This window comes from Artemia franciscana, chromosome 13, assembly GCF_032884065.1.
Source record: "Artemia franciscana chromosome 13, ASM3288406v1, whole genome shotgun sequence".
Lineage (NCBI taxonomy): Eukaryota > Metazoa > Arthropoda > Branchiopoda > Anostraca > Artemiidae > Artemia > Artemia franciscana.
Window position 1 is genome coordinate 19401310 of NC_088875.1, and position 18376 is coordinate 19419685.

The window sequence follows — 18376 nt, forward strand, 5'->3', positions numbered from 1 at the left end:
CTCAACCAAATTCAAGTCCAAATAAATTTGAGAACTCCTCTGATACTTATGACAGTTTAAAGACGCTAAAAATTTGCCCTAGTTGCTACCGTGTTAGTCATAAAAATTTAAAGTAAGGTGTTCCCAGATAGGAGCGCTGGACGCTACTGGGTTTAAGTTATAAATTACTAAAGCATGTGCTTAAATAGTATTTTGACCGTGTTACGGCAAAACGCCCTAAATTGAGAGAAGGCAGAACATCCAAGATAATCCATTTCTGAAGTGAACAATATCATCACAAGGAAACGCTGTATCTCTACTTAGGGTGCAACTTTGAGAATATTTTTCTTATTTTTCACCGCTTAACGGGGAATTCCACAAAGAAAAAAATGACCTAACTAGTTCTAACGAGAGTAATGCTCAGAATTGATCATTTAGGACTTGATTGAGCGCTAGACGTAGATATACTGATCAAACAGAATTAATGAAACGTAAGAAAGGTAGAAAGGTAAGAAACGTAGAGAAAGGTATATCTACTAGAAAATGGAACTATTTTACATTACAATATTAATACTTTATGATAATATACATGACATTATTTCAATATAAAATATCTATTTACACTAATATATTATATTTTTCTCTATCATCGTTAGACTTGTATGGTTTTCGAAGAAATTAGGAACTTTAAATATATCTGGGCATTAAACCCTGCCACGGTATGGGTAGGGTTTAAAATAAAAATTACAATATAAATTCTTTCTTTTTTGGAAAAAAAAATCAGCTTTGACAGTGTGGGACACGACCCATTCCATGTTTTGGTTCTGATTCCGATTAAAGAATCCTCGAAAAAAGAAAGCCCTTGACAAAAGTAAAAACCAAATATTCCCTTGCTTGTAGTGGAGCGTCTTCAAAACATTTTCTAGCTGCCAATGCAACAAGGCAAGACCCCCATATTTCAAGTGCTGCTCAGATACTCCGCAGCAACCTGGCGTGCGGTTGCTTTTCAGTCTCTTTATAGAAAATGTTAGAATCTTGTAGCAGATCTGTTTTACAATTCTCTACCTCTTGTAAAAACAGTTGTATTTCCACTCCTAGAAATTAGAGGTTTCCCCATTAACTGATTTTTTTTTTATCCAACTCTAAAAAAAAATAAGAATTAGTTTAGTCTACTCATTCAGAAAGTCTCAATGAAGCCATAGTCATTTATTCATCAAAGAATCTGCTTGCGTCTATTGTTAATACGCATTTTACTGTTATAGGAAAATATTATTGGCTTTCAAAGAGGTTTCTTTGTCATTTTACATCAGCACCCACCAGATTCATACAAATGAACTGGTCTGACGAAAGCGTTATCCACAGCCCCGCCCTTTATCATTACGCTCGAATCATATTGGCGCCTCTTGGTCCAGTGCCCCCCCCCACATTTTTTCTAGATCCGCCCCTGAAGGTTCGAGAGCACTAAATTATTTAGGGGGGCTAGCCTTATACAGGTCTATGGCTTCAAAACATTCTTTATAAGGGCAGAGTATCCAAAATTCGGACCGATGGGGGGGAAAAGAAAGTCAACGGATCGGTCTTAGAGAGGATGTCCTTCACCTGTTTACAGGAGACATCCAGTTATATCAGCTATAGAAACATAGCTATAGATTCAAATATCTTAAACATGACCTTGAACTTTTTACACAAGGTAGCTGAAAAGCTACTCGAGTGACAAAAAGTAGCGTTCCAGTTATTGAAAGGGCCTAAATGGGGAATATGAAAGACTTTGACTGGATTAAAATCGAAGATATATTTTACGAGACGGATGACATATACAAAACGAAGATATATTTTACGAGACGGATGACATATACAAAACGAATCTATAAAGCTATCGATGAAATAGTCACCAATAATTCAGTCGATTTTTTTCCAGTATTCAGGAACTATTTCCAAGAAATACCTGAAGTAATTAGCCATTTTTAAAGGCCAAGCTAGAGCCTTCTAAAATTTTGCCAAACATCAAAAACGATGAGTCATATATAAAAACATAAGAGGGTATTAATGAGATTATAAAATTATGCCAAAATTGTTATGCCACAAAAATTTTCTATCTAAAGCAAAGAACAAACCTAGAGTTTCATACAAACCTCATAGTCCAGGGGCAAGCTCCCAAGTCTAGAACACACTGCCCAGTCTGATTCCCATTCCCAAGCCAATGACGGAAGGTCTATCCTATTCAATGATCTGTCAACAAGCCCGTTCTCAGATGAAAACTGAGGACGATCAGTGGGTAGCAATTTACTGGAAAACCCGTCTTTTGGATTCCACCTCTAAAAGAAGAAAAAATGGCATTAGTAGTATATTATCTAAAGAGAAAAACAATATACATAGGTGTGCACCAACAGAATTTTGTGAAGGAAGGGAAGGGAGAAGGAGGAAGCCAGGAGAATTTAGTGCAGGGTAAAATAGGTTTTAAAATCTGAAAGATGTCATATTTTTAGCGATGTTACAAAATCTTTCTCCTTCTGAATAGTTATGGTCTTCTACAAGAAGGGGGTGGAGCAGGATGAGATGGAGAGAGGACCTCGTCTTTCGGCCTTTCGCGCACGGCAAATATTAACACCATAGTTCAGTTTTAAAATACACTGAAATACCTAGTCTCAGCTTTTTGAAATAACACAAAAGAACTTTTATTCATTACTTTATTAATGTTCAAAAATTTAACACAAATTCATAGCAATTAAATCACATGGCTCAAAAGAAAAGATTGACCTCAAGCTGAAATTTAATGCTAAAACCTAATACTCCGATAAAAGGGAAAAATAAAGGGGACTTAATATGCTGCAAAGATGAAAAAAAAAATTAGTTCGATCCTTGATATAATGTACATATAAAACATAGGAGGTAGGGAAGGATTTGAACAAATTATCTGGATCATGCAGAAATACTTCGGTAGATGGGACCAAGCTTGGATCAGACTGTACGTTTTTCGGGCAGACCAAATTTAGAGCTATAGAAATTCAGTTACGGAGAGAAAATTGATTCAAATTGTGATACAGGGATCTCGGGATAGGGTATATGAAAACTGAATTATTTGCAGGAATCTGTTCTGATTCGTATCAGAGCACAGATACTTACATGGATATAGCTGAGATCAGCTGAAAGCAGCTTTTACGGCTCGACTCAGGGCGGTTCTAATTAGTTTCAGATGAGACAAAACTGTTTCTCCACAAGAAAGAGCAATAAAAGAGAGAAACGGCAATTATGTTGTAAAAAAATGTTTCTGACTTCATAACTGATAATCCATAAAGCAGTTAGGTTCGGAAAGATAAGAGTAGAATGCATACAATTAACACTGCAGGTCCTCAACACCTTTTCATAGAAAGTAAGTAGTCCCCCGTTTGTGAAGGCCATTCTCTAAGGCGCTTTTGAGGATCAATGAACTCTAAACAAACCCGGTAATGGCGATTCCCTATGGCGATCTTGAGAATCAATAGACTCTGAACCAAACTGGTAATAGATATTCCCCAAGGAACTCTTGGCGATAAATGAATTCTGAACTAACCCGGTAATGTTGATTTCTTACGGTGCTCTTGAGGAACAATGACCTCTGAACAAGCCCAGACTATGCAATTCTAATGGTGTACTGGAAGAGCAATGAAATCTGAACAAACCCGGTAATGGCCGTTCTATATTTCTTGATTCTATTGCAAAACAGATTATGTAATGATCTAAGATGATCACTAAGTATTTTGCAAGGATTTCAGAAATACTTGACTGGGCTAAGATTTCAGCTGGGGACTCTTAAGAATGCAGGAATGACGTGCTAGTCAACTGTACTAACAAGTCAATGCTAATAAATTGTTCTTAGAAATATACTGACTAAAACACTCACATATGACCTTTAGAATTAACAATTAAGTATCCTACTAATAAGTCCAACCACACCGATAAGCACTAATATTTTCTTCCTTAGTGGTTCAGATGGCGACATGGCTTTCTTTTCCAGCAATATCATCGACCGATTTTTTAAGCCTCTAAACAGTTTCCATTGAATTAATGAATTATTTGTCTGGTATAGGAATCGAATGTGAAACCTTAGATTTCCTACGGTAAAAGAATGATACGTTGTTCAGCTAAACCAAAAAGTCAATGATATTGTCATATTTTTAGAAACGTTCTAACCAATACGTTTCATGCGTTTTCTATGCCATTGAATTATATGTGTTTGTATATCATATATAATAATTGGTTTTAAAAAACACATTTCCCTACCAGTCATTCTTGAGCTTTTGAATTAAATCCATGGATTATTTTAAAGCCTGGACCTTCAGGGGACGGTAAAGAGCAATATGAAAACTAAAAAATGCATATAAACTCCTTTCGGGTGGTGTACGAGCAAAGCCCTTGAGGCGAATCTTAATTATTTTTCTGAACATTGTTTTTTTAATTTATATTTTTTTGGAACTTTTGGGACTAAGATTTTTTTAATAGAAACAAAGACGGACATATAAAAAGCGGCACAGATAAACAGATAAACAAACAAAAAGACCCACAGACACACAAAAAAGACGCATTGACACAAAGGCAGATGGACAGACACATCAAAAGACACTTAGACACAGACAGAAAAGAGACATAGAAACAAAGACGGAGAGAGCAAAAAGACGCGCAGACCTACGCACAGAAAGACACATAGACACACTGGCAGACAAAACAAGCCACATAGAGACACAGAAAGATATAAAAAAGACACATAGACACACAGGCAGAAAGAAAAAGGACGAATAAACAAATAGACATACGGACAAGAAGACACATAGACAGACACACAAATATAGGGTCAGAGAAAAAAAAGACACATAAACACACAGAGCGACAGACAAAAAGACACAAAGAAACACAGGCAGACATAAAAAGACATACAGAACATATTAAGACACAAAGATAGACATAAAATAGACACAAAGACAGATGGACAAAAAAGAAACATTGACACACAGACAGACAAAAAAAAGGAAAAGAAAGACCAATGCATGGTCAGAGAGAAAATAGACACATAGACACACGGAGAGACTCACAAACATACAGTCAGAGAGAAAAACAGACACACAACCAGATGGACAAAAAGACACATAGACACACAAATAAAAAGACACAAGGACAGACACACAAACACACGGTTAGAGAGAAAAAGGACACACAGAGAGACAGACAGACAAAAAGACACAAAGATACACACACGAACACAAAACACACAGACAGAGAGAAAAAGACACATAGACACTCAGACAGACATACAAAAAGACAAACACAGACAGACAGACAAGAAGACACATAGACACACAGACAGGCATACAAAAAGACACACATACAGACAGAAAAAGACAAATTGACATAGAGGCAGACGGTAAACACACAAAAAGACACGAAGACACAAAGACAGGCATTTAAAAAACAAACATACACAAAGATAGACAAAAAAGACACATAGACACGCATACAGATGGACAAAAAGACACATAGGTACGAGAACAGACGGGCAAAAAGACACACAGACAGACACACAAACTCACGTCAGAGATAAAAATAAAAAGAAAGACACATTGACACATACGCAGAAGGACACACGCACAAAAAAAAAATACAGACAGAAAAATGACATATAAATACACAAACAGTTGGATCTAAAAGACAAACAAACAGACGCACAAAAAAGACACATAAACAGAGACAGACAATAAAGAAACATATAAAAACAGACAGGTACATAAAAATATATACAGACAGACAGAAAAAAGACCCATAGACACACATACAAATGGAAAAAAGACACACAGACGGACGGATAAAACACGGACAGATAGACATAGAAACAAACGGTCAGAAAGAAAAAAGACACATAGAAACACAAACAGAGGGAGCAAAAAAGACAAACAGACAAACACACAAAAAGACACATAGACATACAGACAGACGAAAAAGACACGTAGACACAAAGATAGGCATATAAAAAGTGACACAGACCAACAGAAAAGACGCATTGACACACATACAGACGGACAAAAACACACGCAGATAAACGGATAAAAGACACAAAGACACACAGACAGACAAAAAAAACACGGTCAGAAAGAAAAATGACACATAGACACACAGACAGACATACAGAGACACACAGACAGACCGACAAGAAGACACATTTTTTTTCACATAGACACAGACAGACATACAAAAAAGACGCATTGATACACAGACAGGCATATAAAAAGACACACAGACAGACATAAAAGGACGCATTGACATAAAGGCAGATGGACAGACGCACAAAAAGACCCATAAACAAGCAGACAGAAGAATAACACAGAGACACAGACAGAGGGAGCAAAAAGACACACAGAAAGACGCACAAAAAGACACATAGACACACAGATAAACAAAACAACACACGTACACACAGACATACAAAAAGACAAACAGAGAAACAGACAGACAGAAAAAACACACATAGACACACAAACAGAAAAATGAGACATAGACACTTGATGTTCAAAAGACAACATCAATACTGTTGGCAGACATGATTAGGTTTGAGTCGTCAACAAGTAGAGCTGGGTGGGTATGGTCACTGGTGGTACTTATAAGATCACCTTGGCACAGAATTACTCTAAACACTGAGCGTTTCAGAACTCTGCGATTATTTGACAGTTGAGTTGAAAGAGCTGAGTTAACGGAGAGAAGCTGTTGCTTTTCTGCAAGATATGACTAGAATCATTAGTGAGGGTGTCTATGTTCTGCAATAATACAACTCCCTGAGAAAAAGGTCGTGTTGAAGATTTATCGTATTGAAAGCTTTGGTGAGGTCCAGGAAAATGCCACTAGCCTTATTATCATGACTTACCAAGATAAAACAGAGGAGCCAATGAGAGCGTGAGCAGCAGAGTAATTTGGACGAAATCCGTACAGTCTACTTTAATCCTGAACCTTTTCTACATAAGATCATTTTAGAAACAAAAGCAACCTGATTTAGCCTTCACTATTTCATTTGTATGTGGGTAGTATATATTTTAAATATACTTGTTCATCATGCCGACTGTATGACCATACACAATAAAAAGATTTAACTTCTTATTTGTATAGTACAGTTAAATCAGACTTTAATTTAAAGATCATGAACCCTTCAAAGATTGAAACGTTTTGCCAGTCAATCTAGGAAAGAGTAATTTTTTTCACAGATTCCGATAAAACCATGGCATTTGCATTGTCTTAGTTGAAAGATTTACTTTATTATTTTTCCTGGTCCTACTAAAGAGTCAGAAAACTATCCCTTAGTTTGTGATACCATAAAACTCCGTTTCCGAGCAGAAAAATTTCATTTTTTCAGTGTGGATCCTTTATTTAATGTTTGCTGACGATGGGAGGAGGGAGGTTCTTCCCTGTCCCAGTAGTCCTCTGTGGTCTAGGTTAGTAGGTATATTATTTTTGTTCATTACCTTTTTTCAGAGCAAGGATGTTTTTTTTCCTTTTTCCCTGAATTTTTTTCCTTTTTCCCTAAATCTTTTTCCAATTTTAATTTCTTCAAATTTTTCAAGAAGCAATAAATATAGCTTTCAGGCATGTGGATGAACTAAGTTTTATCTTCGAATCTTGTTTCCAAATCACAGTACAATTATTGCTCGATTTTCTACCATTCGTGCCATTGATGCGCTGACTTTAACTATGTCTTTTACAGAATGATTCAACCGTAACACCATATCTTATATGAATCCTTATAACTATTTTTAGACCGTTTCCAACAAAAAGAAACTGGTTATGCACCTTATCGTCTTCACTAATGAGTTGTATTTTATAAATTTCTGGCAAAAATTTACTGAACGACTCAACTAGTATAAATTTTGGGTACCATTGAATAATCCTAATCTATGTTCACTGCTGATAAATTGGCAAAAATCAAATTTTTGCAGGGCTTCAATGCAGATTTAAAGCTAATTGCAAACATGTATCAAACCTATTTGGTATTCCTTTACCTATTTGTATCACTTAATTTACACCCTTTTAATTCTTTTTTAAGTGAAATTTTCTCTTGTACGCCGATTTTTTCTTATTTTAATTCTGATTTTGCTTTTACTATTTAAATACAATAGCTTCTTTTCTTATATTTTCTTAGAAGTGCCGAAACCCTATAGGCAAGTGTATTCTCCTGATGAGCCCTTGTGTTGGGTTGTTGCCTCTGAATTATTTGTCTTTACTGTTTTTATTGTTTGGTAGATGACGACTTATACTTATTGACGACATGACTGCCTGTCCATGGATTATTCTTTATGGTTCATTGTGTATGGCTATGCTGTTTGACCTATGTAATTGTATGGATGAGTAGGGTTAAGGCCTCATTCAAGTGCTTGTCTATATTAATCACTAATTTAGGAAAACAGTCTCTTCCTTTTCTCCTTCTGTCTCCTTTTTTTTTTTTTTTTTTTTTTTTTTTTTTTTTTTTTTTTTTTTTAATGTGTCCGCGCTGTTGCATTGGTGATTTCTCTTTTCGTTATAACATATTTCATGAGAAAAACAATATCATGAGTATCCAATATGACGCTAGTGTGTTGTCCAGTTTAGTCACCAGGTTTTATATGTTGAATCTTTGGCTGGAATGTATCAACAGATAAATTTGATGGTACAGCCTTCTGTATAGAAACAGTTTCAGATAGATGCACTGCTCCCAACCACAAAATTCTTTTCAGCGGCCCTTTCTGACGTATTCTAGTTAAATAATCAAAGCAATTCATGGGGCTATGTCTTTCTGTAATCCCTTTGGGAAACGGTAGCAAAAGGAAAACAGGTTCCTCAGACAGATGTAAGCAGATTCACTAGTAGAAGACATTTATTGACGCCATAACGAACTTGGCCTTTTAAATGAAGCCGTGGATGTCTGTCAGAGCATAGCCTATCTTACTAACCCTACATATAAGTTGACCTGGGAATACATCACATTAAATGAAGATGCCACGCTGTGATGGTACATTGGATTGGTGCTCTGCTTGGCAACACAGGGCCCAGGGATCAATCTACACTGTAGCAACGTTGGACGACAGGCTTTTCCCTGTAAAAAAAAAACCTCGCATCTGAAACGTTGATTTGATGCCCTATATGCCAGCAATGGCTCTGGTTGATTTTCCTCCTTTGCCCTTTCCAACATACGAATGTGTCTCAACAATGACATGTTTTTTTAATGAACAGTTTTATGCCGATGAATCAGGCCACTACTTTGTGATCTTAAAATGTTACTAGAACTTTTAAATTCCAGTCGAATGACTCACTTCCCAAGTTTTTGTGACGATCCCTTATTTATGAAGGGGCGATGTAAAAAAAACACACGGAAGTCACAGCACACTTTTCGAAATAAAGCCAATAATATGGAACAAACTAACATAGAACGATTATGGGTCAAAACAAATTAATTATAATCCTTCCTACCACTGATTATGAAAGAGAAAGGAGAGGGTCGAATATGGGGAGAGAGAGACACAGAGAGAGAGGGAGAGAGATACAGAAAGAAATTGTTAGACAGAAAGGGGAGAACTAACACAGATGTCAAGCAATCATGACACAAAGCAAATTAATTATAATTCTTCTTGCCAGCAATTAACAAACTTTAACCAGAGAGAGAGGGGGGAGAGAAAGTGGGAGGAAAGAGAGAGTGCTAGAGAGGATAAGAGAGGAATGGGGAGGAAAGAGAGAGATAGAGAGAGAGAAAGAGGAAGAAAGGATTATACAAAAAGAGGAAAACTAACACAGATGCCAAGCAATCACGACACAAAGCAAATTAATTATAATTCTTCTTATCAGCGATTACGAAACTTTTACCAGAAAGAGGGGAGGGGAGAGGAAGATGGAGGGGAGATGGAGGATTGGAGAGGATAAGAGAGGAACGGAGAGAGAGAGGGAGAGAAGTCCCACATTGTAGAGGAACATACCTGATTTTCAAATGATTCTTCAGTAACAACTAATGGCAGATCCCTTTTGTGAACAAAAATATAGACAAGGTTGTTTTCACCAATAGCCCATATGGCAGTTTTTCCAGCATCTATTTTCTTAAACAATGCTCCACATGAATCAAATTTTGAAATGGTTTCATCTTTAAGCGAGTAAACCTCTCCGGATTCGTTAAGAAGATATAAAACAGAAGGAATACTCATCTGAAAGACAAATAGTACATATTTACATTGAGTGCATCCAACACTTGATTGCATGGTAGAGTGCCTGGATATTTTTCCTTGAGACACATAATGACTTTAAAAAAACGCATTTTTAGGCACATATATCCAGAGACTAACACACACGATTGTTACAATTGTCATTCTCTCTTTTTTCAATTTTCGAAATTTCTTTATAAACTTTTAAAGTGACTCAGGAGGAAGGCATCAGCATCTTTGCTTCCATCAATCTCCTGGCTGTGCAGGCATGTAATATTATACTGTATATAGTATTGTATCTTGTAGCTAGACAGGGTCTAAAGTCAGGAATTACAAGAAGCAGAAAAGCAGTCATGCTCAGCAGTGCATACATCTGTCCCCAGAAGGCTATGATTGTTAACAAAAAAGTACTTTTAGTGATTTTTCATGAAAGTAATACTTTTGGATACTTTTCTATAATATTGAGCTTTTTTTCTTAGAAATAGCAGTTTTTATTCACATATTATAAATTTCTTAATAGTCTTTGATAGCTCTTCAAAAGTTCTATAAGCTCATTATTTTTGCCATATTTCTTCACCTACAGTTAGACATTCTCTATAGTAGACTCCAAGACCTTATTTTCTAACAGATTCCAAATACATATCTGAATGCACCTCAAACACAGAGTTTGAAGTGCAGAGATAAATTTGAAAGCTCTATTTTAAATTTTTTATTAATTATTGCCATAAAGTAAAGCAGATGCACAAAAATTTGGTAAATTGCCTTATCACATAGAAAATATAGTAAAACCATATATAAATAAAAATATTGTAAATTTGATTATGGAAATCAATCAATTTCATACTATAACAACTATGACTACAAACGCTACTAATTATGTAACTATTTCTAAAGTATGCAATTTGAGGGCAAAAATTGAACTCTGGTGCCCATGTTTTGCTTCAATTATTTGAATAATTAAAAGATATTTACTCCTTACAAATATAATAAACTTGTATATGAAATACAAGTTTTGTAAAACAATTCAAATACACCAATCTTTGGTTCTCGTTTTCTTGTTTTTATTGTTGTTGTTTTTTTTTCAGTACTCTGTTGCTATACACTTGCTGCATTTGATCAGTTTTCAAATATAATATACAATATGTTATATCATATTGTAGAGATCAATCAGTTGCATATTATCACAGCTAGGATTAGCAATGCAACATCTAATGCAAAAATTTCTAGCATACATAATTGGAAGGGTCATTTGTCAGAATCTGGCATCCATGTCACTTCCAACAAATGCTTGTGCAAAGTTTGCATACATGTCATACCCCTTCGACTTACCATCATTCAGGAATCATTTAAAGAATCGACAATTTCATACAAATCAATTAAATATTAATTACATTAATAATTATTGCTACAATCTGAAATTTCAAATTATTTACCTTGCTAAAAGTATTCAATCCTCAAAAGAAGACATCCCTCTCCCTATTGTGAAGACCACAGCTGTTTTTATCTTGGAGAATCTTACCATAACCACTTGTTTAGTATAAATGTGGATGTATTGCAGCTTTTTCTAAAAAGGAGAACGCAAGAATCTGTAGCCAATATCATAGGAGTCAGAATACCCCCCCCCAAAAAAAAAAATTGTACATATATAGGGGCCTTGTTCAATGTATGGCCATCCCAAGGTCATGCAGGAAATAGGTCTAAGCGATTATATTCTAATAACTAAAAATCAATTGTATTAAAAAATTAAGATACAATGTGATTTTTGGATAAATTCAGCTATAGAGAAATCATCCAGCCTTAAAAATAAAATTTTGACTCCACAGAAAGCACACAGTCTTATAGCTAATGCCACTACTACTCATGTTGTTACTATTACTGCTCCAGCAACAAAATGAATCCTACAACAAGTATTCACCCCACAACTACTCATTGTAGAGATAGTAAACCAACCATGACAACTCTTTCCATGATGACTAGCACTACAAGTAATGCTATCACAACTCCTGCCAACTTTGTCTCTAACTACTACTGCTAATTCAAAGATATTTATTGTGTATAGTTGGATGGGCCAGTTTCATCTCCTGGTCATTCAGAGATAAATTAGGGAGTGGTCCTGCATAATCAAAAGTTAATCACTAAGAAATTAATATCAATAGTAAAATGATTGCATCAACAAATTAAGAATTGGAGGATAATTATGTCTACAAAAAGCATTAAATAAAACAAAATAAAATTATGCCTTTGTCGAAATTTTCAAAATATTCTACTAATATTAGGACTACTGCTAAAATGGCTGTGTCTTTGTTTAAAATATGGGCATGTTATTAGTTCTTGAAAACTAGAAAATCCGTTTCATTCCCAAGGATGTCTCCGCTGACGACCTCTCCATTTGCATAAAAAACTGTACCAAAGCAAAGAAAATCCATTCCACTCGGACGTACAAACTACACTTTGAAAGTAAAGAGCACCTGAATGAGGCTATCCAGTCTCCTCTTACGTTTGGTTATGAGAGACTAAGTATTTTCGAATATAAGTCTCTCCCACTGCAATGCTACAATTGTCAGCAGCATGGTCACCTTGTACGCATATGTCCAAATCCTGTGCATTAATCCTAATGTGGGGAAGGACATGCCAGCTCGAAAGATAATCCCTGTACTAACGACCTTAAATTTGCCCTCTGCAGCTCAAAGAACCATCCTTGCTATAGTTTTGAATCTCCTGTTGTCCTGAAAATCATCAAACAACGACTTTGACGAATGTACACATTGCTAGCTGGAATATTAACAGTGGAACATTAGATAAGATTCCTCTCATCAAGAGCCTCATGCTCTGCAATGATTTTGTATGCCTGCAAGAACATTTTCTTGTTTGTGAATCTTTAAGCCTGCTGCAACTTGGCAACATAACCAAAGTGTTCTAGGTTCCAGCCAAGGCCTCAGAACGCAGCGGACCCTCTGGTGGTCTTGCCGTACTGGTTAACAAGCATTTGAAACCGACCCTTTATGCAGAGGAATCTTTCTTTGTTACTGTGCAAGTACACATAACAGTCATTTATTCCATCTACATGCCAATGGACTACCGGGACCTCCCATCAGATGATAGATTTACTCGAGCCTCTGCCAGCCTTGCAAGATCCCTAAGCTCTTGTGCCTCTTTAGGTCCATAGTGGTTGCTGGTGATATGAACTGTCACTTGTCTAATGCAGCCAGCCCCAGAGCACAACTTTTGCTTGCTGTGTGTGTGCAGACTTGACACATTGAAAATGACTCTCCATTCACTTATATTCATAATTCCAGTTCAACATCATCCTTGGACTTTATACTTTGTTCTCCTGTGTTTACTCCCACTGAACCATACCATGTCAATTTTTTTCCTTTGGTGCTTCTGATCATTTCCCTATCCTGAACAGTTTTGTCATCAATAGTTCCAAGTCTCAAAACCATGGTATGAGTTGCAAATGGTCAGTAAAGAAGGAGTGGAATAAGACCAATAAAATCTTATAAGTTACAGTGCTAAACAATGTGCTTTCAGAAATCAAGATGCCCTTCCAGTTACTCCAGTGGACATCCAGTCAACCCAAAGAAGTAAAACAAATCCTCTTAAATGTCTGCTGTAGTGAAATAATGTATGCTCTTCATTGTGCTGAACTTGCAGCAGTGTCTTCTCATTGCATTTGCATTGGTTTGAATGAAGTTTAATGGTCCCTGAACCCTGATCTAATGCTAGCTTGTCAAAGGTCTAAGTTCTGGCTCCAACTATGGACAGAGTGCAGTTGGCCTAAGCACAGAGTAACTAACCAAGTTCACGCATTTGTAAAGTGTCAGTTCGCCAAGAAACTTGACAAACGAAGAAGAAAGAGCAAACGTAATTGATATGCATAGCCAGTCTCTTCACAATGATCTGATAGCTAATTGGAAGTTTGTAAAGTGGAACGCCAGAATTGTGCCCCTTAATCAAGCTGCTCTTACTGATGATGAACTGATAGAATACTTCAACAGGGAGTTCACCACTCTGAATAAAAATCTTGAAAGAAAGTTTAACCTAGAGCATCATCAGGTCCTCAAGTCCCACAGTTGTGATCTTGGGTTTGACACAACAACCCAGAAAATTCGCGATGCAATACTGAAACTGAAGAAAACACATTCTAGTGGTGCTGATCAGTTATGTGGTATGCATCTTGTACACAGCTCTTCATCCCTTATAAATCATTTAGAACTACTCTATCAAATGATTTTCAATTGAGAGCAAGTTCTGGATGCTTTTTGTACTGGGATCATTACACCTGTTTGCAAAAACAGTAAAGATAGCACCAATTGCCAGTTGTATTGCCCAATCACTGTTTCTCCAGTGGTGTGAAAGCTAATGGAATCCTTTGTAATCAATACGTTCAATCAGACTTGTTCCATGCCAGGAAATCAGTTTGGTTTTATGTCAGGATGTGCTTACAGTCTTAGCTGTGAGCACATCCATTCTATCCTTGCAAATGTTATACTCAAGACCACCTTGTCTGAGGATCCACTGTTTCTTGCCAGCCTTGATATCAGCAGAGCTTTTCAATCTGGAATCCATCTACAACTTTTACTTGTGGCTCTGCTTTGTGGTATAAACAATTATGCAATAGTTACCCTTCAAAACATGTATCAGAGATTAAATGTAAAGGTTAAGTCACTTTCTAGTAAAAGCTCTGATTTTATCGACAGGCCAATTCCTGTACATAAAGGTATTTGACAAGGTGATATAACATCACTACTACTATTTAACAACAGTGTATCAATGCCCAGAAGAAAGTTGAAATGAGCTTTATTTTTTGTGGCTTTTGCTTTTAAATTATGCTGACAATATTCTTAATTTGAGTAGAACTCTGGCTTTAATAGAGAAGAATTTTGCATGTTTAATTGAGGAGTATAAAAATATTGGTCTAAAATTCAATCCAAGTAAGAGTGAACGTATGATGGCCAATTCTAAATGACCAGGTTCTGATAGTACCACAGTCACTTTGGGTGATTCTGATATTGAACTTTCATCATCCCTAACTTATCTGGGTTTACTCCTTGGTACTGACCTGAAAAGTACATGTGCAGCACTACTTGGGCATTTCAGCACAAAGGCTAGAACAGCTTATGGACTACAAGTTAATGCTAAAACATGTTATAGTAAGGATGTTTTGGCTAAACTCTGTAATGCTTACACAGTCCCTAATGCCCTAGCCCCTTTTTGGAAGCTATTTACCATGACTGATTTACAGACAATCTGTAAGCTATATTACAAGTATGCAAAGTATCTTTTAAGTCTTCCTCATTGGGCTTGTAACTGCAAAGTTACACAACTATATAGTGTTACTGATCCATTTGTAGCTGTGGAACAACAACATGCTGAATTTGTTTCATCTCTAGACTGTAGCCACCTATATAATAGTGCATTTATTTAGTTTTGTTTATCATAGTTGAAATTTTTCACTTTTCTTTTGTATATGTATATATTAGCTTACCTGCCATATATTGCAGCCATCTTGAAAGAAAGGACAACTTTTTCTTGCAGAAAAATCTTTCTCCAAGGAACACCCCCCTCCCAAAAAATTCTCCCTGCAGAGAATTCAGCTCTTATTCCTGTGAAAGTTCCTCCCTCCCCCATCCCTGCGGAAAATTTCATCTGCATATAAATAATGACTGTATTTTTAGGTATAGAAGTACATGAGAAATCTCCCCCAATAAGTCCTCTCTCTCCCCCATAACACAAAATTCACCCTGACAATTTATCTTTATTTTGTGATCAAGTCCATATATCAAAAATAGATATAAACCTAGAATTGGGGATGCTGAAAAGAAATCATGTTAAGAAAATGATTGCAAATTAGTTGTGGTTAGCACATTTTGACTGCAATTTTATTTTACTTTACCCTTAACCCCCTAATGTGCAAATATTTAGTGTAAATTATATATTTCCTATTCTTGATTGTGTCATAGTTGATCCAGTTTATGGGTACACAGGTTAAAAAAATGCATAGGAAATATATTGGTCTGTAATTTTTCTGCACATTATGAAGCAAGAACTGTTTTCTTGACATGTTTCCTTCTCAACACCCCTGATTCTAGGCTTATACCAAAAAACATAAGTAATGCACTGGATTAATAAGCATAAACACTGATTTTGGTAAATGTTTAGTTTCATCACAATTGCTCTAAACTGGAAACTGGTGCAAAGCAGCATAGTTTCCAGTTTAGAGCTCAAGGACTAATACGCTTTGATCTATAGGTAATGTTATCTGCTCTATAGGTAATGTAAGCAAGCCCTCTTTATGCATTTTTAGTCTCAACGGAGGGGGATTTTAGAAAGTTAAAAAATGGATGTGCTTCTCTAATAATGACAAAGAAACAATATAAAGTCACCAGAATCTTGTTATATACAGTAATATGCACTTTAGACAGCTTGTGATGAAACTAAACATTTACCTTGACTTTTTTACAACACCAGAAAATGTGAATAATTAGACTGGAAAGAACTATGAAGTGTATATGTTGAGGGTTCTCCAATTTTAGTCACCTGAAAACGAATCAAGAGGGCAGAAAAAGTTGCACCTAAGATCTCTGCAAGACCGTAGTCTAGCCTGCCTTTGCAATTACAATAAAATTGCAGGTAAAAATGCTCCTTGATCTTCTTCTAACCAGCCTATACCTCTTATTTTTGGGGTATTTTAGTTCTGGTTTGAAAATTAAATAATTTCTTACTGCATATTTTTCTATAAGACACCTTCAATGAAACCTATTTTAAAAGCTAAATGTCAACTATACAAAGATAGGTATCACAACATGTGAATATTATTTAAATTTTCTGCCAAAAACTACCATCTTTGCATGATGATTGTTTAAGCCGTAAAAAAGATTTACTATAAAATTCCACCTAGATCTGCATGCAATTATGCATTAAGTTTTCAAACAGCGTCTAAAAATAAAAAATAAATAAAAAGTTTAAACCAAAAACTATATACTAGAGGCTACAAAAGAGTGTATGCAAACTTTTCAGCGTTCCAAGAGAAACGTCATCAAAGTTTCTTAGCTTTGTGATCATAGAGACATAAGATACAATTATTTTATAAACTCTTTGTTTGTGATACTCTTTCACCTTTTGCAGATTAGTTAAACGCTATGATTTTATTAAGAGTTAATAGATTGGGTCTTAAAACATTTCTAAGATTCAGATTGTGTGGTCAGATTCTCAGACAAAGGCCCTGTTTTTCATGTTCGATCATTTTGTCATACGAAGAAAAAAGCAAATTTTTGACGTTTGGACCTTATTAGAACTATGGTGGACTTAAGTTTAGTAAAGTCAATTGTAATCAATTGCCTTAATTCAGGGTTCGAACGCGCTTTAAAGTAAATATTGGACTTTATTCACACTTATAAACGTTACAAGCACTTTTATATCATTGGTGTGATTTTGTTTTCATACGAACCCTTCGCAAAGAAAAAGACATACCTGTGGGTACGTAATTTTTGCCCTGAAGCAAGTTCTAAGAACTGAATTATTCGTTAAGAAATTGAGATGAAAATATTCCCCAGAACAAAATAAATTGAATATTTTTAAATCAGTGGCCATAATTCTTCAATGGTAAACAGAATTGGAGCCAGATGAAGTTCTTCAAAGAAAAAAATACGTGGTTCTCTGGAATGAAAGGCATAAGCTTGGCCTAAAAATATCTGTTTTCTTAGGTCTCACCCCTCTCACACCATTTGTTTTCCTCTTTCACATATTTTATTCAACAAAAAACCTACGACTTTTCTTTGCAACTGGTAAGGCCTTATAGAAGAGAAATGATTCACCATGCTTGAATTAAACTTGAGGAAATCATTCAATCTAACTGCATATTTTTCATCTCTGTCAACAGAGATTTAATGAATTTGGCTAACAAAAATTGTCAAAACGTATCCTCACTTCTTTCGTATGCATTCAGCTTCATTCAATCAGGTTGCACAGGTCATTAAAATACAGAACGTCTCTATGTCGAAGCTTAGACTCCATGGATCAATATACAGAATTAGCCGCCATATGGACGTATTTCTTAACCAAATATTTAAAGACAAAGCTATCAGAGCCACCTTCTATATTGATCCGAATCATAAACGTATTGTAAAAGCTTCAGTTTTTATTTTTCATACAATCATTATAAGCAGAGCAATGCTCTCTTTGCGTCAAGGCTTATACTGTAAATCTTGCCGAAGAAGGTA

The 18376-nt window shown here is 35.7% G+C and overlaps 1 protein-coding gene across 2 annotated transcripts in view; it reads right to left on the bottom strand.

Annotated features, from left to right (window-relative positions):
• LOC136034618 (tectonin beta-propeller repeat-containing protein-like) overlaps positions 1 to 16983 on the bottom strand; it is a 93205-nt gene extending 76222 nt beyond the window's left edge. The window contains exons 1-3 of one of the 2 annotated variants that reach the window (XM_065715904.1): positions 16880 to 16983; positions 9936 to 10157; positions 2112 to 2294 (exon numbers count right to left, since the gene is read on the bottom strand). In XM_065715904.1, the coding sequence (XP_065571976.1) occupies positions 2112 to 2294; positions 9936 to 10157 (405 nt within the window). In that variant the 5' untranslated portion in view covers positions 16880 to 16983. Of the gene's footprint in view, positions 1 to 2111; positions 2295 to 9935; positions 10158 to 11587; positions 11718 to 16879 lie in introns of those variants that run through there. The other variant, XM_065715905.1, reaches the window with a different exon arrangement.
• Positions 16984 to 18376: the final 1393 nt, after the last annotated feature.